This window comes from Amblyomma mixtum, chromosome 5, assembly GCF_055824585.1.
Source record: "Amblyomma mixtum isolate Tamu chromosome 5, ASM5582458v1, whole genome shotgun sequence".
Lineage (NCBI taxonomy): Eukaryota > Metazoa > Arthropoda > Arachnida > Ixodida > Ixodidae > Amblyomma > Amblyomma mixtum.
This window is the reverse complement of record NC_143016.1, coordinates 88,967,898-88,989,454: the sequence shown is the minus strand read 5'-3', so window position 1 is coordinate 88,989,454 and position 21,557 is coordinate 88,967,898. Positions and strand designations below refer to the sequence as shown.

At 47.7% G+C, this 21,557-nt stretch overlaps 1 protein-coding gene across 1 annotated transcript in view; it reads left to right on the top strand.

Annotated features, from left to right (window-relative positions):
• LOC149342956 (uncharacterized) overlaps nt 1-8,174 on the top strand; it is a 93,712-nt gene extending 85,538 nt beyond the window's left edge. Inside the window, exons 5-7 of the mRNA XM_089542263.1 lie at nt 2,060-2,152; nt 2,802-2,835; nt 7,568-8,174. Coding sequence (XP_089398389.1) covers nt 2,060-2,152; nt 2,802-2,835; nt 7,568-7,683 — 243 coding nt within the window. The 3' untranslated portion in view covers nt 7,684-8,174. The remainder of the gene's footprint in view (nt 1-2,059; nt 2,153-2,801; nt 2,836-7,567) is intronic.
• Nucleotides 8,175-21,557: the final 13,383 nt, after the last annotated feature.

Genomic DNA, 21,557 nt, shown 5'->3' with positions numbered 1-21,557 from the left:
TTCGAGGCATGTAACGCCGCTGCGTTTCCCTTATGCATGCTTTTTAAGTTAGTTTTCTTTTCTCATCCTACGTCCGCTGAAACTTGATGTGACGGATGCTTCGTTACGCTGACGTGACGCACATTTTGTGCTGTTACCGAGCGTAAACGAAAAAAGAGAGGGAGTATGAAATGTGCTAGAAGGAGTTTCCGTTTCCGCTTGAAAGGCTTCAACTAACTTAAAGCGCACTGAAGCAGCTTGTTTTCGCTAGCAGGCGGCAGGATTATGAAGTAAAGAAACTTGTACTCCTCTCGGCTGCTTTTACTCTGAATGAGCGCATCAATGTCGCTTCGAAGCAGCCTTTGATGATGTTAGCCTTTAGTAGCTAACTTATGTCAGTTTAGTTTGGAAGGTGCATGTCTATTTTTAAGAACGAGTTGCGCACACATAAAAGACGAGCACAGGAAAACGATGAAGATGGAAAGAGTCTTCGTCGTTTTCCTGTGTCCGTCTTTTATGTGTGCGCGCGTGCCTTTCTCTTAACATATAATGTCAGTGTAGCAGTTTAGTTATTTTAATGGTTGAGTTATGTGATTACCTTCATATAATTTCAACTGCACTCATCTACTGTTGACGCGAAAAGGAAAACACTTTTATTTTTATACTGTACTGTGTACCGATGGACGTAAAGTCGTGAGCAATACGAGAGGGAAGCAGCTTTCTGCGCAGAATAGCGAATTTTCTGGTTATTTCTCTATTCAATTTGAGAATTACTTTTTGATATTATACTCCAAGAGGAAAACTAGTTAGAAAACAGAAAAGGCTGTACTTGTCATATGCACAATTATGGAGTAATCAATAAAAGAATATTTGCCTGCTGCTGTGGCTCAGTGGTTAAGGCGCTCGTCTACTGAGCCGGAATACCCGGGTTCGAATCCGACCGCGGCGACCGTGTTTCGATGGAGGCGAAACGCAAAAGGCGCCCGTGTGCTGTGCGATGTCGGTGCACGTTAAAGATTCACGAATGGTCGAAATTATACCGGAGCCCTCCACTACGGCACCTCTTTCTTTCTCATTTCACTCCCTCCTTTGCAAAAGACGTGGGTTCGATCCCGGCCGCGGCGGCTAGAATTTCTTTGGAGGAGAAATTCTAGAGGCCCGTGTACTGTGCGATGTCAGTGCACGTAAAAGAACCCCAGGTGGTCGAAATTTCCGGAGCCCTTCACTACGGCGTCTCTCATAGCCTAAGTCGCTTTGGGACGTTAACACCCAGAAACCAAACCAAACTCCCTCCTTTATCCCTTCCCTTATGGCGCGGTTCGCGTGTTTACCGAGATATGTGTGACAGTTACTGCGTCAACTGCGCCATTTCCTTCCTTAAAAAAAATGATTTTCATTTTCATTAACCTTTGGCCCCTTTCATATCTATCACTACTGTACCATTCGTTAAAACAATCATCATTACTGTGTCAGACCATGCAAATAAAGCTGTTTCATCTTGCTCTTTTTACTTCAACACCAGAGGAATGCCATGAAAATTACATGAAGGCGATCGATTGATGTCATTATAACTAAACTCGTAAGGCTGCTTCGAAGCAACCTTGACGTATTCCAAGCCTCTGTGTTCATAACGTCTGGGATTCTTCTCTCTCTCTCTTTTTTGTCGTGCACACGTCTATACGTCATAAAGCACTGAGTTCCCAAACCACGTCCTCCGGCTTATGATATCTTTTCCCTTCGTCTCTCTTTGTCTGTTTCTTTTTTTTCTGTTCCTTTTTGGCTATTCTCATTTCTTCCCCACTGCTTACATTGGTTGCTCTTCCCTCGTTTCCGATGATCCTTCTAAACGAATGGATTCTCTGTAATTCATTCTGCTTTATCTTTTCGTATCCCTTGCCATCTGCGTTTCCCACGATCACCAGACGAGGTGATGTGGGGAGCTTCCAAGATGCATCTGTTCCCGCCACGTTGCGTATTTCACCACATTGCGATTTCGGAAGGCAACGAGACGCGTACGTGTTGCAAGCGTCCGCTATTTCCTCCCGAGATCAATGTCTTTCTTTCGCTCTTCCCTCCCCAGATTGCCAACCTCAAGAACGACCCCGAACTCCGGGAGTTTGCCGTCGCCTACATAAAGGGGATCCTCGAACAAGCGCAAGTTCTCGCCCAGGAGGTCAGTGATCAGCCCGCCCTTGCAACACGCAATGCGCGCATCACTCCCCGTCGTTGATCGCGTTTGAACACATTGCGGCATAATAGAAAACCTGGCCACCGTAAACCCACGTCGAAATTGAAGCTTTGCTTGCGTTGTTTGCTTTTAAAATTGTCTTCGCGAAGACTTTGCAAACAAGAATAGCGGTACTCCTCAACGTCGACAGATTGAAAATTTGAACAGATTACGTTACACGAAGGGCCGTTACGTAGGTCGCCGATAAGTGAATGTCGTCAGCAGATGCGTGCGCAATACTTTCGTTTTCAAGCGATACGTGTTGCTCTTTTAGTAGTGCGTGTGTGTTTTTGTTTGCGTTCGCGGCAATATGCTGTAGAGTTTTGAGTAACGTGATAGCCAGCAAGGACCGGGTCGTTTCGACCCGCAGTTGTTTTCTATGGCCAAACAATTTCTGCCAAAGCAAACGGAGCTCTTGTGTCCAGTTTCTTGTTTGTTTTGCACTTGCTGAGGCTTCCGGACGCTTTTGTTTACGCCGTTCTTATCGCTGTCGAGAAGAGGCAGACTTGCCTGTAGCCGCGGTCTTACTCGCGCTCTTTGTGTAAATATCTCAACTTTGTCTTCGGTATTTTTTTTATTTTTTCTGTCTTTACAGAGAGCTCCAGAAAAGGCGGAGGAACTCGCGACAGGTAATCTCCTTTTCTTACTGGACTTCCATCGTATACGTTTCTGCGCTTTAATCTCGTCGCAGGGTGTGTGGAAGGGGCGGCCACTCCGGACTCTAGTTCTGTGATATGCGTCATACGTTATACCTCGCTCTACAAACAAATAAAAATGAAGGAAAGTACGAGAAATGCAAAAAAAGAACAGCACCCTAAGAATGTAAAGTTCGAATAGTTCCCAGGCGACTTTGAGGGAGTCAAAGGCGCGAAAGCCAGTTTAGGTGGGCGAGGGTAGGAGGATGGGCGGCTTCTGTGATGACTCTCGCCTCAGAGAACAAACACACCTTTGTTATTGCGCGCCTGATTCACTGAGCTACAGGTGCGCGTTTCTTCACTGTTGACCTTCTCCTGGCGTATTTATTTTCCGCCTCTATTTTCTGCCTGGTAATCAATTCTGCCCTTTTTTCTCTCATTCACTGTGCTCTTTGCGCGCCTGAGGCCCCTCAGAGCGGTAACAGGTTCGCGATTTTGCAATCCGTCGGACGTATCGCGTTCTGAAGGGAATCTCCGTATCCTTCCAGAGCCAATGCCGCGCCTTTGTGCTCTGTCCAGGGATCAGCTCTTGAGCTCTTTTCTTTTTTCTTTTTTTTTTATTTCGCCACACCTGACCCAACGGAGCGAAATGTGCCCGGACAAGAAATCGATACTCCTGGGAGAGCCATTTTCTTCACCGTGCGTATACTCGGAGGCAGAACATGACAGAGGTGGGGGGAGCCCCTTAGGGGGCGGAGGGGATTCTTAAGAGCACGCCGACGCTGCGCTGGGGTCAAAAAATCGGATTTCGCAAAGGGCTTCTGGTGGAGAGCTGTTCTCACGCAAGGATAAAGCGAGAGTACTAGCGTGCGGAGAGCTCTGGGTTTCTCTCATGTTTGTTCGTTTGTTCGTTCGTTCGTTTGTTCGTTCGTTTGTTTGTTTGTTTGTTTGTTTGTTTGTTTGTTTGTTTGTTTGTCGGGCAGGAGAGGCTCAGGAGAGTGATTCCTTTTCTCGGACGCCGCCTATGTATGTATCGCGAGACCGGGTGGATCGTAGGCCCGAACGTTTAAGTTGCTTCAGAAGATAAAAAGTTTGTATCCAGTCGCCGATTCTGTTGTTGTTCGGCTTTCGATATTTTTAGGGATGAACTCGGGGACCTGCCTATTTATAGCCCCGTATCTTCTCAATTCGAATTCTCCCGTTTTAAGTATGCGTGCTTGAGTAGAAAACTTGTATGTTTGTCAGTGTTCATTTTATTTTGGATGCTGAATATGGAACCAAAAGTGACGTTTCGTGTTGCTAGTTGAGCCTTCATCTGTTGGAGTGGAAAGTGGCAAAAAGTAAAAAGAAAAGAAAAAGGAAACGTGCCTGCGAAATAGAGTGAGCGGATACGACAGGGGCAAATATCGACATGACACGGCGAAGTCGAAGCTCAAAAGGATGTTCGGTGTAAGGGATGTGTAGGTAGAGACATTCAGAAGTATACCCTGTAGTACCCAGTGACTTCTTTAACCTCTCAATGCCTTTTGAATTGGTGAAACACTGCCTCTGCAGCGCAGTGAAAGCCGCGGTGAAATATCGAGTGCGTTCACTTTCTTGAGGTTCAACTTCGAACAAATCTAGGCAAACAAAAAAAGCAAAGCGCTACCGCTGCGAACACTCTAACTGAGGGAGGTAATTATTAAGTTGCAGTCCGCCACACAAGTAGAAGATGAAAAAACAGAAAAAGTAGAAGTGAATGATAGTTGGAGTTGAGTTGCCGGGCTGCGGCTCAGGGACCCTTTGCGCACACACTCCGAAGCCGGTAGCCTGGCCCCCTTGGCCCTGTGTGTGTTGGCTGTTTGTCGGGGCTCCTTGAGCAGCCGCCATCCTGGCGCCGCCGAAATGGGTTTGTTTTGAGACAAACGCGGCAGATGGCGGCAACGACGGTTAACCGCAAGGAGGAGGCCCGGCCCTGCAAGGACGCGTTCTGGCCGCAAGACGTGGCCAATGCGCGGACCCCTGGGGCTTCGAGAGGGGGTGGCGTGTAAATTTACTGCTTTCTACGGCAGACCGCGTGACAGACGGGATGCCCCAAAGACGGGCAGCTATGGGGGAAGAGCGCGACCGGGGCAGTGCGCGCGGTTCGGACTGGGTGTTCGCCTTCCCTGTGCCGCCGCTGGTGTTTTTGTGTGTTTGTGTGTGTCGGTGCTGTAACCAAGCGGAAATGCGTAACGTCTTCGTGGAATTCACGCGGTGCTCGCGAAAACAACAACCCCGTGAGCACTGGCGTGCTATTGGCTCCTTCGGTTTGAACAAAATTCTCCTGATTACCTCTGACAAGCGCATTTCCCATTGGTTACAAAAATGGTCCTCAGAATGCTGGGAAAGTGTATTTAAGGGCGAATTTTTGGCGCGAAAAAGGGGGGAGATCAGAGATTGGACCGGGGGAGATCGGCGGAGATCGGACCAGGGGGTCTTGGAGGTCGGAGCTCGAGAGAGTCCGGAGAGACCGGCCGGCACCGGATGGGAGACCGGGCGAGGTCTGAGAGAGGGCTCGGAGAGAAGTCGCTGATGAGCGCTCGTGAATAAACCACATAGTCCCGAAGAAGTGTCCTGTCTGTTCCGCAACGTGTCGCCGGATCACCGAACCATTAGAAGACTTCAAGATCACACCATCGATCTGGTCGATCATTCAACATCGATTGACAGCATGCAAAATTAACTGTTGGGATAACTGTGGAATAGGATTTCATGATTCCAGTCTACTCTTCTCTACTATGCAACCTCTGACAAAACAAATTATGTGGTCATTGCGAAAAAACAATCAGAAGGAGGTGAACTTCATAAATTTCATTTTGGCTCCTTTTTTCCCCCGTCCCTTTCTCTCACTATCTGAAGAAAGTAGGTCAGTAACAAAGAGTACGCAAAAGTGCTGCCTCTGTCCGCAGTCTAAACGCCGTCTTTACGCTCATCGCGTTTTCATTCGCTTTTGCTTTTTGAGTTGAAAAGAATTAACGATATGACATTGGTATTAAAAAAGCAAAGAAGGAGTCAGGAACTTGTAGCTGCAGGAAACAGAACAAAAGCACGAACACATCTAAAGAAATGCACTGTCACATTTGGAGCGGGTCCGCTATATGACCGTAATACACTCAGTCGCTCAGTCTCGTAGTGCACCCAGGCTGTACACCCGCGCAGCAACACGGAGCGCGGGAACGAGCCGGGAAAAGGGTGAACGGCAGGCGCTTGCAAGGCGGGTGGTAATATTAGAAGCAACGTTGGCGTTCTGGAAGCGTTGTTTTAGTTCGTTATTTTCATCTCCGTGCACGTTTCAAATGCGCGGGTCATCCTTATTTCTTCCTGGCGCCTCCGAGAAAGCTTTCCCCTTCTCCGTATACGCACGTCGTCCATCTTGCGCCGTCTCGGCTGATAGTGCGTACTTGTTTAGCGTCTCGGTTGAGTGATAAATTGCGCCCTTCATTATATGTCGCGAATATCGAATTAACTGCCGGCGCGACGGAAAAGGGCACCGGAAAGGGCAAGCCTCTCGAGATTGATATTCTTCTGTGGCGCTCCTATGACTTGCGAGGCGCATTGATAGGTCGCTGCGGGAATACGCATTAGTCTGGAGGATGTAAGAATTCAAAAGAAGAAGAAAAGTTGTCAGGATGCCTTAGAACCGCCCAAAATGGTGACTCGTGCGTTGTGTGGTAGATTTGAAGAAACAGTCATATTTTGTTAGGATGTTGCGGTATTCATTCCGACGTCTCCAATCTATTCCAGTTCTGATTGTATTCCAAATTTGATTTTGTTCCATTTCCAATTATATTCCAATTGTGATTCTTTTATGATTCTATTCTTATTGCATTCCTATTCTTATTCGCTTCTTTGGCTCATTTTTGCTGTGTAATTCTTAGTCGACCCGCCGCGGTGGCTCAGTTGTTATGCGCTCGGCTGCTGACCCGAAAGACGCGGGTTCGATCCCGGCCGCTGCGGTGAAATTTCGATGGAGGCGAAATTCGAGAGTCCCCGTGTACTGTGCGATGTCAGTGCACGTTAAAGAACCCCAGGCGGTCGAAATTTCCGGAGCCCTTCACTACGTCGTCCCTCATAGCCTGAGTCACTTTTGGACGTTAAACCCCGTGAATGAAACTAAACCGAAATTTCCGGAGCCCTTCACTACGGCGTCCCTCACAGCCTGAGTCGCTTCAGGATGTTAAAAGCTCATAAACCATGATCTTTCTCTCTCCCTTCCTTCACTCTGTCCATTTTCACCGCTTGCCTCACGCCACGGTGTCTCAGTGGTTAAGGCTTTCGTCTACTGAGCTGGAGTACCAGGGTTCTAACCCGACCGATCACTCCTTCCTTCATTACTTCCCTCACGGCGTGGTTGAGATCTCCACTGAGAAGGGAGATAGGTAGTCCATTTTTCTCTTAAAGAGGAAATTATAATTCCTCACAAGAGCCGCCGCGGTGGCTCAGTGGTTACGGCGCTTGGCTGCTGACCCGAAAGACGCGGGTGCGATCCCGTCCGCGGCGGCTGAATTTCGATGGAGGCGAAATTCTAGAGGCCCGTGTGCTGTGCGATGTCAGTGCACGTTAAAGAACCCCAGGTGGTCGAAATTTCCGGAGCCCTCCACTACGGCGTCCCTCGTAGCCTGAGTCGCTTTGGGACGTTAAATCCCAATAATAAAAAAAAAATGCTCACAAGACATAAGCAAGCTGTTTTTCTTCTTCTTTGCAGAGAACACGGCGCTGAAGAAGGCGGCCGGACCGTGGTACTCTCGCATTCGCGCCGCCGTCACCCGATGCCTGCGCACGGGCTGCCTGTGCGTCGTCCGCCGGCAGGCGCCCACCTGAGCCCCGGATGCAACCGGAGCCTTCCCCGCTCGCCGCCTCCGCTGGCCTCCGTGTCTCTCTGCGGCCGCGTCATCGCTCCCCGGCCTGCCAGCGCAGTCGTCCATGCTGGGCCGCTCGACTGCGCTGTGAATAAGAAAGCGGCAGAGAGAGGGAGAGAGAGAGCTGTACGTGTTGCCGCTGTTTTTTGGGGCCTCTCCCGTCGTCTTCTCCCACGCAGCTGTCGTGTGTATACGTCGTACCTCTTGCGCCCGCCGGGAATATCTGTAGCCCGAGGACTCAATTTCCGTTTCGGGAGTTTCCAACTCGAGGGCACTCTCTGTTGGTGCCAACGTCCTGAGCGCGGGCCCTTCTCCCGGTATCAAAAAGGCCGGGTGTTTATTTGCACTCGCGTTTTTGTTTTGTTCACTTCTCGTGAGACGTCGTGCGTGAGACGCTAACACTGATGCACAAAATCGTATGCTCGTTGTGAGCTCTTGCTGTATATCCCCCCCCTCCCCTTGTTTTCCTTTCCCAATATGTGTGCCAGTTGTCTTCCTTCCCGTGGGCGATGCGGGACAGGGTATCTCGCTGAATGCACTGTCATTCCCCACCTCCCCCTCAGTACTGAACAGCTGTGTATCTGCGCACTGAAGGAGGTCGTGGTAGCGCCCTGTCCATGTTCGCTTTGTTCGTCTTCTAATCGACAAACCGACCGCATTCATTCAGGCCTGAACTAACTGCGATGTTTCGGTTCATTCTTGATGACTTCTTAATCGCAGTGAGACACGTCTTGGAATGCTCGCTCTCCGTGTGCTGTCGGCACCAACGATTTGCTCGACAGCCGAGCGTCGTAAAAGTACGGACTGCTGGCCTCTGGTAATTTTACTTCTCGAGTTTCGTGGAAATCGGCACGAAGTAGTGCCGGAGCGCGGAGTTAGTTCTAGTCGCTGCTTTGGTGTGTTTGTGACTATTTCGTTGACCTCTTGGTTGCGGCTGTGGTGGTGTGCTCACTGAGCCCGATGACGTGGGTTCGATACCCGTCTGCGGTGGCCGCATTTCGATGGGGGCGAAGCGCAAAATGCGCCCTTGTACCGTGGTCTTGGCGCTCATTAAGGAATTCTGCTCGGCTGGAAATAACCTGGAGAGCACTTCGACGCGACGTCCTGCATAGCCGCGGCACGTCTAGCAATTCTGGATATCTTGTGGATATCTTGTGGATATCTGCCCACTACCGCCACCTTACTGTGGCCCCGTTGTTATTCAGTTGGAAGCCATGTTTTATGAGCTATGGAATCAATTAAGCAAAAGAGATATACGCCAGTTTATTTTTCTCATTTGTGATTTCGCTGTTTATTGTTTAGTGGTCTATGGTAGCCTTGTGCAACAAACCGAAAGCATTCGTTCGTTTGTGTGCAGAATTGAGTAACATTTTTATGCAGCTGAACTGCGGTGAAGCCCAGTAGATGTCGCTTTCAGTTCACTGCCCCTTCGTATGGCGAGCTAGATTAGCTTTCACGACTTTGCATAATCCAGTGGCATCTGATGGAAAAAAAAGCGAGGCTTGTCGAGAAATGCTTCACATTGTCGCGTAGTGCAGCTTTAACTCGGACGTGAAAACAATTAAAATGTATACAGTGGTTTTTATTTTACCGGAACCTCGCTGTAATGTAACGCGATGTTTCAACTGCGGCGCCGATCTCTTCTTCTTCCTTTTTTTTTTTTGCGGGGAGTAATGGCGTAACGCGCATTCCGAGAGGCGGAGTAGCAAGCCGTAAGCTGCATACATCAGCTCAGTCGGGTGCCTTGTGAGCATCAGTTAAATCCAAAAACCAAGCAGTTGTTGTTTGCAATTATCTTTTGTTACATTCGAGAAACAGAAAAGATCACACTGTTAACTGCTGCCTTGCGTCTCGTGATGTGAGACTTAATTCGCAGTTCGCGCAGTTCCAGGAATGGCCTGATGAAAGTCCTAGACCTGATTGGTGCAGATATTTGATTTGCGCAGTAAAAACTAAGAAATTGCGGGGAGTAAGGTCGGGTAGTTGCGCTTTCCCGCGCTCGTTTTTGCGACGTTTCTTTTAAGCAGCCTTGCTTGTGAAGGACTCCTCCTTTGCTATACATCTGCATAACATGATGACGTATTTATCCTAGGATTACTCACAAAGTAAACGTCAGGAAACACGTGGAGGAGGCATTTTTTCCCTCTCACGCTTACGACGTACTCGTAGCCCGTACGAAAGTAGTTGCGATGTGAACTCCCCCCCCCCCACCCCCAAGAAAAAAAAAACAAAAAAAGTAAAAGGTACCGAATAGGAAAAACCGCCGCTAGTGCGTCCAAATGTCATCGCTTGACATTGATCGGCTGTGAAATGTGCTCTCCTGCCAATGTGGATCGTAAATTCGCCGAAGTTACGTCGTACAGACTCTTTGCACAACTCGCGGAGAGGAGAACAGGGAAAGAAAATACTCCGACTTGATGGAGTAACCACCGCCTGCATGACGACGATAAGACGACCGAGAGTGGGCGAGCAGTAATCGGATAACATATTGGCTGCGCAAAATTTCTTTCGCAATTTCAAGCTGACTGTGGGTCGCGGTCGGAACTGGCAAAGCGAAACAAATCAAGGGCCGTTCTAATATGAAGATTATATTCCTGCTGTATTCTATTTTCATCATCTGCGCTCTTAGCCATTGGTTCAAACGACATCAAAACTAGGCCGCATCGTCAGCGTCCGTCAGTCGCTCACGTTGGCCGACGAGAGACAAAAAAAAAGTTATGCTATATGGTGACTGGTATTTTATGTTTCGTGATCAAGTTCTTTCGGGTCTTTGCCATTGCTCAGTGCCATATTTGATGCCGGACAAACAGGTTAGCGGACTACGTGGATTGCTGGTCGTCAGCTCTGGCATACAGATATATCCTCTCCAGACTCCGGGTACATTGTGTTGCTTATTTGACTTTTGCAGAATTCTTCAGAAGCGTATCACTTATTGAAAGTCAGTTAGTACTCACTGTGCTGCAAAGTAGTCGGCTTTTCAGCAATCGTGTAACAATAGGAGTGCTCTAGCTGGGCACTCTTCCAAATTAGCTGCTTTGTCGCTATCGGTTTTTTTTTTTTTGCCCCCAGCGACCTTATAGCTTCCAAGTTTCGCTTTATTCACCAAGATATTATAAATAATTCTCATTTAAATGGGCATTCTGTCGTTGATGTATTGCGATAAAAAAAACTTCGAAAGACATAGTTGCGTATTTCTCAGGGCAGATGTCATGGAGATAGCGCACGAAGGAAGAATTGTTGGAACTATACGTCTTCAAATTCTTTGCGTGCATTCACGGGAATACCCAAACGTAAGAAATGTATTTGGATTAACACTGACAAGCATAAATTTTTTTCTCGGGTCTGACAAGGACATACAAGCCACCACATAGTGGAAAAGTCGCGAAGAACGATAACTCGAAAAGAATTTTTCCGAAACGCGGCTCAAGTCTATGCATGCACAGATATATATAAAACGAGAAACCTCGCGGCACGGTTTTCCCACCAATATATACCTGATTCAGCGCCGATCGAAAACGCATTCCTCGCGCAGGTATATTGCGGCGCGCAGCCATTCCTCGAGGTGTGCGCGCAAGAGAAGCATTGATTTATTCGCGGGAGTGGATCACCGGGGTTTCCCTTCCAGCTTCCTCCCGCCATCCCTCCCCAGTGGAACTACCGCGGCGCCGTGCTTGGAAAATCGGTGCGAATCGATATTCCGGGAAGACGTGAGCGCTTATCGGCCAGCGATTGCTAGAAAGCCCGGTGGCAGCTGAGCACGGACTTGACTAACGGCTGGGAAAAAATTACAGCGGGCTCCTTCCTCGTTGGCGCTTGTGAAGCGTGACTTTCAGCGATATTTCCCAATAGAGGTGATGCGAGGGAGGAGGGATGCGTCTTTCGGTGACCATTTAGTCAGTCGTCCCCACACGAAACTCTCTCGGTGTGCGCTGTGGCAACGCGCATTCCATTGACTCGGAACTTTCTGTAAATATTCGAGTTTCCCCAAGAGCCTCACGTTTCGAAGGCCGCTCTACTAATTGGTCCGAAATTTGGAGGGCTACAAACTTTCCTGTCACCTGCTCTAAGATGGATAACCTAATAAGCGCGCCGGAATAATTATGCGTGGGGCGCGGGCACGTCTGTTGAACTCGCAGAGAGCCACGGATGTGGTGGCTTTACTTGCGTGCATAGTTTCGCGGAAGGTATGTTTAAGTAACCCTGTGCGTAACTTGCATATGACGTCATTAGCGCCACATATGACGTCATTAGCGCCACTGTTTTCCGTGGCTCGTAGATTTCTTCCTTGTTTCTGATAACAATAGCGGCTGGAACTACATCGAGGCTTTCCATTTTGCCTCCATTTTTCGGTTTTCTTAGACGGCGTGACATCGTACAATCTAAGCACAAAGGAATAAAAGGGGAATAAGCTGTCTCTTACTTCCTTTTTTACTTCCATATAGGCGTATTTGTGCTTAGAGTGTACAGCAAGGTCTACTTATACCGTTTTTGTCCACGAGCGATGACGTATGAGGAGGACGGAAAAGAGGAAGGGTGTCAACGAGACACACAATGCGGTACACATGCCACGTGCCACTGTAACATTCTCGGTTCTTTGCGTAAAAGGTTTCGAAGCGTTGGTGGGGTACTGATGCGGCTGCAGCAAGGAGCGAAACTTCATTTACAGCATTCTTTGTCTTTTTTTCCTGAGCCAATTTGCGCCAGTTGAAAACATTAATGGCTCAATGTATGAATGTGCCATCGACTACGGATGCAATTTTGGGACGTCTATTGGACATCTCTTGGACGTCACGACGCAGTTTTGCTGGGCCTTGTCGCAGTTCCGCTAGCGCTTTGGCACCCCTCTTTTATGACGCATAAATGCGCGCGGCTAATCACATTGGCCGTGTGGGTGTGCTTACATCCAGCAGCTAGCTACCGTGTCGCTGTCAGCAGCAGCTCGCATAATATTTAGAACGTATTGTCGTTGGGTTCATTGTATACCTGCGTAATCTCAAAGCCGAGATGCAGCTTGATGTGGTCGTACGTTTGCTCCAAAACCCACTTACCAATTTATGCTTCGATGCACGTAAAACAAGAAAGACAAATTGAGGAACAAATATTATGTTGCGTTTCGCACAGCGTTTCTGCAGCGGTTATTTCGGTACGCTCCGAGCTAATGCAACTAACGCTGTAAAAACTCAACAGAAGGGTGCTGTTTCTTCCTTGTATTTGTCATGTGAAGGCGCCATACATGCATACATAGAATCGGACGTTCACCTGTAGTTGCTCGGAGATCCAGCGATGCACTGTCAGTGTGCCTCACTGTGTTTTGTGCCAGCGCTGCTCAGATATAGGGTACAGGGTTTTGCACGTTTCTACCACCTGTCATTCAATGCGCTGTGCGGTCGGAGAACAAATCAAGGCACAGTGACGATCTCGTGGCGCTGATTTTATACCGGCTATAGCAAATGCGTATCTATTCCCATTCGTAATCCGATTTCACCTCTGCTGCAGTAGCCGCGCCTCAGTATAGCGAACGCGTTTCGGTCACTTTGATCTAGGCATACATTGTCGTACTTTGTTTATATCGCTACACAGGCATTGGTCGCTTGGATAAAACGGATCACGGGACTTCACGCAGGCGCGCTGTTTAACGTCGCCAGGATTACATCACTGCCTTGCGTTATTGATTGGTGCGTTTGAAGGTTACATAGCATCGGCACCGGACAGCAGCCCTGGAGAGAATCTCACTCCATTTTCAAGGCCTGGGTGGTTTGGAGGGCATTAGTCGCTTGTCGTCAGTTACGACGGTCTCGGTCACCACAGTATGACGTCACATTTGTGTTTGAAAAGTGTTGTTGGTGCCTGTCAAACCCTGCCTCTCGGTGCATTCGTGTGCCATGGCCATCGTGCACAAGTTTTGAAATCACCGACGACACGTTTCCATAGACGTTCCATCACACCGTCGTATTGTGGGCGCTGCACTGTTATACACACAATATATGTTGTATGCACTGAACTGCGTGTTCACCACCAATGCTGCGCAGGCTCATCTAACTGGGTCCTATAGAACGCCATCTAAGCGTCTACCTCTATGTCTTCTATACCACACTCTAGCTGTACCTTCTATCACTGCTTGACTTTACTGAAAGTTACTTGTTGTCAATGTATGGACGAGGAGTTGTCTGGTCAGGCACGGCGGCACTATGGGAAGCCAAGTTCTCAGCGGCGTATTTCTATCAAATGAACACTTTTAGGGAAACATCTGTTCTTCATAATTAAATTCAAAGGCGCCAAACCATAAGCACACACACACACAGGAGAAGAAAGACGAGACCTGTGTGTGTGTGTGCTTATGGTTTGGCGCCTTTGAATTTAATTATGAATAACTACCAACTAGCCCAACAACAAGTTCTTCTAAGATATATCTGTTCTTCCTTACGTTCTATGTGGCGAATATAATCCAAGTCCAGGATAAGACATCACGAGGACTGTCTGCTGACACTTGTTCGACACACAAACAGGCGCAATTTGACGGTGCTGGCGCCGGTCTTCTTCTCGATCTTGTTGTCACTTGGGGGGATGAAGGCGTCTTCGCTACTAAGTTTCACTATCGGAGATTCCCGTGTCCGTGAACAGACACGGAAGGCGCGGGCCGGTTCTTGCTTGGCGCAGTAAACCCAGCTGTCGTCCTTTCAGTGTCATTTAATACTGCACTTGTTAAAGCCGAATTTCCTCGCACTGCTGTTAGTGGTGTATTATTGGAACGCGTAAAACGTGATTGTGCATCATACCGGGGGGGGGGGGGGGGGGGGGGGGCGCAGTCACTTTAGTCGGATAGATGCCTGCATTGTGGTTCACGCAACGCGATTCATTGTGGTGCCTCTGTCCGTCACCCTCTGTATACATGTGCGTGTGCATATTGTGTCAACGTGCACACTTCGATTCTCACTGTGAAGACCCATTCCTGACTTGCACTGTCATTTCCAGCAGCTCCTACCGCGTCTTTGGCGCTTCTGCACTGTAAACAGAAAGGAGTAAAAGGGAGTAAGTTCTACTCTTGGACATTCCCTTTTTACTCCCTTATATGGGCATTCCTGTGTACGGTGTGGCATATAGCCTCCTCCGGAAGCCTGCAGTTCATGCCATACAGGAAGGTCAAGTGGTCGCTTGCGTCAGAGGTTCCGTACAACCTGGCGTTATGAATCTAGCTCGTGCTTTGTGACTCGTCACGAAGCCGCGTACAATGGCAAGGCCGTATATATTCAGCGGGCAACGGGGCACATCTGGGTGTCGCTTTGTCACGATAACACTCTCGTTTCTAACAAACACGATGTATGGCTCCTAGTCTGTACACGAAAAGCGAAGCATAATTTCAGCTTCAGCACAAACAGTGGCTTTCTGTCAACTCTGCAACGAGGCCGAGGCACAGGCCTTTCGTTGTGCCCACGCATGGGGCTGAGAGCGAAGCCTTCATATGCAATGCAGTAGCCATCGCGAGCGCGCAAAGTGTAGAATACTGATACGCTGGCTATTTTTGTACTCCCATGACAAGCGACGGGTTTTGTGGCCGGTGCTGGCAGCTGAACGGAGGAAAACTGCTGAAGCTGAATTGTGTACTTTCTTAGCTTCCCTTTGAAAATGCCGGCCCGCTGTTTCGGCGAGAGACTTTGGCGTGGTTGAGAAGGAGAAGGACAGGCTCTTCACGAAGGCAGGAAGCGCTTTCGAAGCGCTGTCTCACCGTTCACGATGCTTCTGTCGAGCTGCTCAGTGTTTAACGCTTCATTCCCAAGGGCTTCGACGATTCTTGGATGTTGATTTCAAGAACTGCTGGCATGGGGTTGTTCGTCATATAGTTTTGCATAAAGTTGCTTGTGTGATTAACTTCTCGCTCCGAATTAACCGTACTATGTGCGTTGAATGTTGTCAGTTTAAAACGGTTAGCCATCCTAATTTCTGTTGCATGTTTTAATCAGGTGCGTAAGACATTAGCATACATGGATCGTAAGTGGTATTTGCCCAAGACTAGTAAGATAATTTATGATCGCTTATATTGATTTGCTTTCGGTTTAAACAACCGAACGATGATTGTGACGTCAAGGTTCAGTATATGTCACGTGAGGCTTAAAGAGACTGCGACGTAATCACTGCTGCTTCGTTAATTTCACTATGCAGCGATGAAGCCTGCCAGTTTCGGGAGCTGGAATAACAAAAAAGGAACAACGATTATGTCGCAGTTTTTGTACCACACGTGACCTATAATGAACTTTGTTGAAACCGAAACAGGATGACAGATAAAAAAAAAGAATTATGAATTATATGCCGGTTGTAGGCAAATACCAGCACGTAGTACTACTGATGTCTTCTGCGCCGTTGCAGAGAACAAAACACGCAACCAAAAATTTGATTCCTGTATGCCATTAAACTATAATCTTATACAGGAAGTTAACCACTTGGGGGAAACGTATGGTGGAAACGGTGGAATATTTCTTGCAGGCTCGTCGTCTGGTCAGCGTCTGGGAAATTTACGCCTTTCGAGCATTTACACTTCTCTCACGAACATCTGCAGAACGATCTTGTCGCAGGCACGTCTATACTGATCGGTGCCGATCATCGGTGCAGGCCGCTCATACAGCCTAAAAACATTTCGCTTCTTAGTTGAGACCCGTGCCGCTCTCTCCCATTTTGTTTTTATAGAAAAAGCGCAATTCTTTCGGATGCCAGTGGTTTTTTTTTTACTATTTAGTCGGTTTTCTTCTTTACCTGAATCGACAAGTGAGCAAACTGCAGAAATGTCTTACAAGCTCAGCGCGCGCACGGTGCAACTGTAAATGTGACTACGTGTTCCACATTTCCCGCTATTCTGTGTTTCTCGCAGCAGCACGGGCACCACCTAGCTCCGCGGCATTTGTGTACGAGACGATAGGTCGGCGACGACATCCCCGTTCGATTTAATGGCGAAGCAAAAGAGGCAAGGTTCCTCCATTTGCGAGTCCATTTCCCAACAGTGGCGGCGGCCACTCAGTCCGCCGCACGCTCGCCGAGCACATGTCTGTTTGTGTGTCGATGCAATCGATCCTCGCTTCCCATCACGTCAGCGGAATTGCGATTAATAAAGGGCCGAGCGAACGACGCCAATCTTAACGCAGGCAGTCCGAAAGTGGTCTCTTTCTCTTTCCCGTTCTCTCTGTCATCCCTTACCGTGTGTGGTGCGCCCTGTCATCGACAGCGAAAAGATGACAAGCCGTTCCGTTCCCATATTTTTCTTTGCGGACGAGAGCTGATGGAACGGACTGCCGCTGTCGATTAATTACCGGCGTATTTCGATAGCGATGATCCACGGGACAGACAACGAGAAAAATATGAAGAACACTAGATCACTTCAGGTCGAGGCAACCGTTCCGCTGATTTTGGACCGCCTTGAAAGAAAGAATTAAGCTTATTACGTTGAAAGCCCTTGCTACGCAGGCTTGGCCGACCACGTTGAGCACAGATCGAATAAGTACTCTTTAGCTGCCCATTACAGACACCTTTGTCGTGCGACAGAACCCACGACACGAGGCTCTGTCGCACGACACAGAGGTTTGTCGCCCGACAGAAATGCGACAGAAAATTCTGTCGTACGTTTTGATTGGCTGGTGCCCGTTTCGTTGGCGTTATGTAACGTCGTTGGGCTACCTTGCGCCAGGGTAGTCAACACGTGTGCCTCGTAGAGGTCGCTGCGAGCATCGAACGGGCGAAGGTATTTCTCCCCATTTTGTCGGGGGTCTGGCAGGGCGATTATCGGCTCTCGTGCGTTCGCTTCATTTCTTGCGCCAGCCCTCCCTGGCGTGCCGCACTGAGATTGAGGCGGTGAGATCCGCGTCGCTCAGCGGAATGCCTTATCTGCCTCGGCACTCGGCAAAGAGAGGGGTTATGTCGAAAAGGTGGACATTGCAGCGTTAGCGTGGAAAGTTTTCGCTGTCCTCATAACGAGATTCGCGTGGTTGAAGCAACGTTCTATAATCGCGAGGGGTGCCGCTTTTGTTTGAACGCGTTGTTTTGTTTTTCTTGTTCCTATTTTTGTTGAAAAACTCTCCCGCTACTGCTACATTTTAGCGCGAAAATGTGATACTCGTGACCCACACGAGATGGGCGATGGATTCGCGGTTTCTAAACTGATTTAGGCCTGTGAAACCGATAAAGCAAGCTGAGCTTTTCTGCGTTCTTGTTATTGTTACATTTGTATTTTTGACGTGTGATGCTTCTTTCTTGTTTTGGCCTTCGTCAGCTCTGTTTTCAATGTTGACTTTGTCTTCTTTTTACGTCTCGCTATTTTGTGCTAGGGCTTTCTTTTTTGTTGTTGTTGCTTAGTGATAAATTTTTTGAGCTCAAGTTAACGCACGAAATAGAGGGCGTTCGTTGCAAGACTGTATAATTGTAATGTCCAGGGAACCCATCACCTTTCCATTTTTATTTTGCTGGGTCTCGTTACTGAGGCCAGTCGAGTGTCGGATACGATATGGGCGACCTGTACTGGTGATTTCTTGCAATTGACGCGTAATCCTTGCGTAATGTCGTCTAGCTTTCTCAGTAATTTTCTTGATCAATTAAAATTTCAGTGAAAAGAAGCTCAAGTAATATTACTCATCGTGAACAGAAAGCCATTTTTTTTGTCCTCTGCCCTCGAGAAAAAAAAAGTATTTACGTCCCATAGTCAAGGGCAGTTTAGTCTTTGTCAATAACAAATACTATGATATAAATTGTCTTCGCTTGAATCGCTGGATATGTAGCTTTCAGGGCTTTTCGCCCGCCTTTGTATCAAGCGGCCCTGGCAACAGCGCGCCTTTATCTCTTTCGCAAATTGAAACTTTGCATTGTCTTGCTTTGAAAAAGTACGAACTGTTTTTTCATTATACCTGTCCATTGTACGAACGAGCTAGGCGTGTTTTATCGCTACTGGTCCGGGACTCCAGGCAAAGGATGGAAAGCCCGTGCTGAAAAGAAATATTTTTGATATAGCCACATGTCTGGTTTAGTTCACATATCTCCTGAGAATTCTTCCATGCTTGTGTTGTACATTTGTTGTTGTTGCTTTGTTGCGGCTGCTTTAATTTTTTTACGCTGCACACATGGAACAATGCCAACACGGAACAATGCCAGCATAGTGCGCGAAGGCGAAATTGGAATATTCTTTGGTTGTTCTAGCGAAAGTGTATGTACTTTAATTTTCTCCAAAGCTGTCACGAAATAAGTTAAGAACCAAAAAAAATTGCGAGTAGTTGCCTACAGTGCTTCTTTTTACTCTCATATTGAATCCGGAAAACCAGCTCACTGAGGCCTTATTGTAGGCACACTCTCGTAGTTTGTTTTCCATTTCTTCGTACAGTCAGATTTTCTGAAATGAAGGTATTGCACTGAGGAAGAATGGCGAGTTCTCTTGAGAAAATGTATAAGAGCCCTGTCTCCTTAGTTCTTTTCTAGAAATGCGTGTGGAGCCCGCATGACGGCGCTGTACTTGTTTCTTTCTGTTCACAGTCTTTATACAGCGAGTTGCTCCCTCTGCAATCAGTAACATTTGCATTGGTTGGTACACAGGTGCAGTCTGAAACACGGTAGAAATGATGAAAAATTTTCTTCGCGACTTCAGTGCTGCATTTATTTTTGCATTCGACAAGTACATGTTTATGACGTCTTGCTTGTTTCATAGTCTGCACTACACTTTCGCGCCTATGTCAACGCGGCGATGATGAGTAAATACTATTGGAAAGCCACCGTGTGTGGCCTCAACTGATTTATTTGTTGTTCTTTTTCTTTCTTGTACTTGCTTTTTAGGTGCTAGTCATTTTTAACCTCTTCGGCAGTCTTACTTTTCATTAAAGCGCCGTCGCAGGAAGTTAATTCGTTGTCTGTACGTGACATATGCAAGCATCGCTCATACTAGAAAGGATCCTGCGCGAGTTAAAAGCATAATGAGGTTTTCCTGGTGAGGAGCTTCGGCACATGACACTTCCTGCATAGTTTCATAGGACTGTCACCGGCCGTTTAGAGACAGAATTCGTGATATGACTCGGTTTTCAATATGTTCACGCCTTTGGATATTTGCTCTGACGTTGTTCTACGACAGCATGTAGACTTTACAGACAGCGGTTCTGTGCCTCAATTTCAGCTAGCTTGAGTAAAGAAAGCCAAAATGGAGAGACTAGCTAAAGATCACTTCATGACTGACCACTTCTACTGATATTTCTAGAATACAAGCGAACAGAGTTATACAGACACCCCGTAACAGTTGCTTTTTGATGAGCAAAGAGTCCTTTTGAGACCCTCGGAGCAGATAATTCCGGTTAAAATAAGTTGGTGGGCGCATCTCGTTATAAAGAAACGGATTATAAAGAAATGGTGGATGTAACGAAGGAATGACGATTTTCCTTGAAAGCTAGGTCAACACGGGCTATAACGAAGACACGGTTTTAACTTCGTTATAACGAGGTTCTACTGTAATTACATTTGCAACATAATCATCCCTGCCCATCAAGTGTGTAAAATCAACTATGTAACGAGGTTCGTTTTGGCCTTCTTTTCCTTGGAGCGTTCCATTTGTGAACAAAGGCAGGCGTTCGGTCCCTGCGCCATTACTGTGCCCGTGCGCCGTCGGCGGTTTCCCAAAGCGGAGCGGTTTCCCTCGGGAAGCTCCGCTCTTTCCCGTCGCAAAGGCATATATCCACCGCCGCCGAGGTCGACAGCGCCTAAATTATTGGAGCATATGGAGGCAGGTATAGCGACGCCTTTATTTTAGATTTATTTATGTCTTTATGTACATGTATGAATATACGCTGATGTATATTCGCCGAAGAAACCTCCGAGACCCCTTGGGAGAACTGGTTTTGCAGTAGCGGGCCCGCGGGAAGAGGCAGTCAGTCTTCGTCAAAGTAACAGTGTGCTGAAGGAAGGAGGGGCTCTTTCTGTGAAAACAGAATGAACAAAGAAAAAAGGAAAGGGGTAAAAAAGGGTTGCAACGCCAGTGCAGGAATGTCCTCTCTGGGGAGGATATTTCTTGGAGTTACACCGTTAGTGTTCCATCTAGGGGGGCTAGCGAAATGTATGCTATTGCAAGATGGAGTATCGGTTGATGGGGAGAAGTAGCTAAAAACAAAATCAAGTATATGGAGAAAGCGATAATGGTGCCACATTTTCCCTTTTCTTCTTTTTTTTGTCCCACTCGCTATTGTGGGAACGTATCGATCGCTGCGGAGGAGACACGCGCTATACGTGAGTCAAATAAGCGAGGACGCAATGCGGCTTAAAAACGTGTTTCCTCTTTTTGTTGACGGCTTTTTCTTTTAGTTTTGTGGTGTTTGCATCGCCATGTGAAGTGAATTTTCTGTTTATGCTAATTTTCTTTGTGAATTTCAGTTGAAATATCTGAGCGCATTTTCGCTGTTAGGAAAAATGTGTAGCCCGTAAGACTTCGAGCGCAATATGTCGTCTATAATGACCGCGCCTTGTCGTTCTGTTCCGTTCCATCGCTATTTGCACAAGTGCCACGTAAGTCAACCGCCTGTGATCGGTGTCCCTGAGGGAGGTGTTAGGTTAATCACTCTGCTTCATCACCACATTGCCGGTGGGGTAATAAGCTTAACGCATTAAAATGGTTTACTTTCACTGCAACAGCTGTATTAGAGACGTTCTAAGGCGTCGGCATGCTACGTTATGACGTAACCGAAGGCGCTGGGTCGTGGAGTTTGCGCTTTCATGACGATGCTTGGGGGCGAGGGGAGGGGGTGGAATCAGTGTCACTACTTTTTTACGCCATAAAATGTGGAAAAGTGCGGAAGTGCTTTTGTCCCCTTTTCTGGCGCTATACTGCAGCGTTTC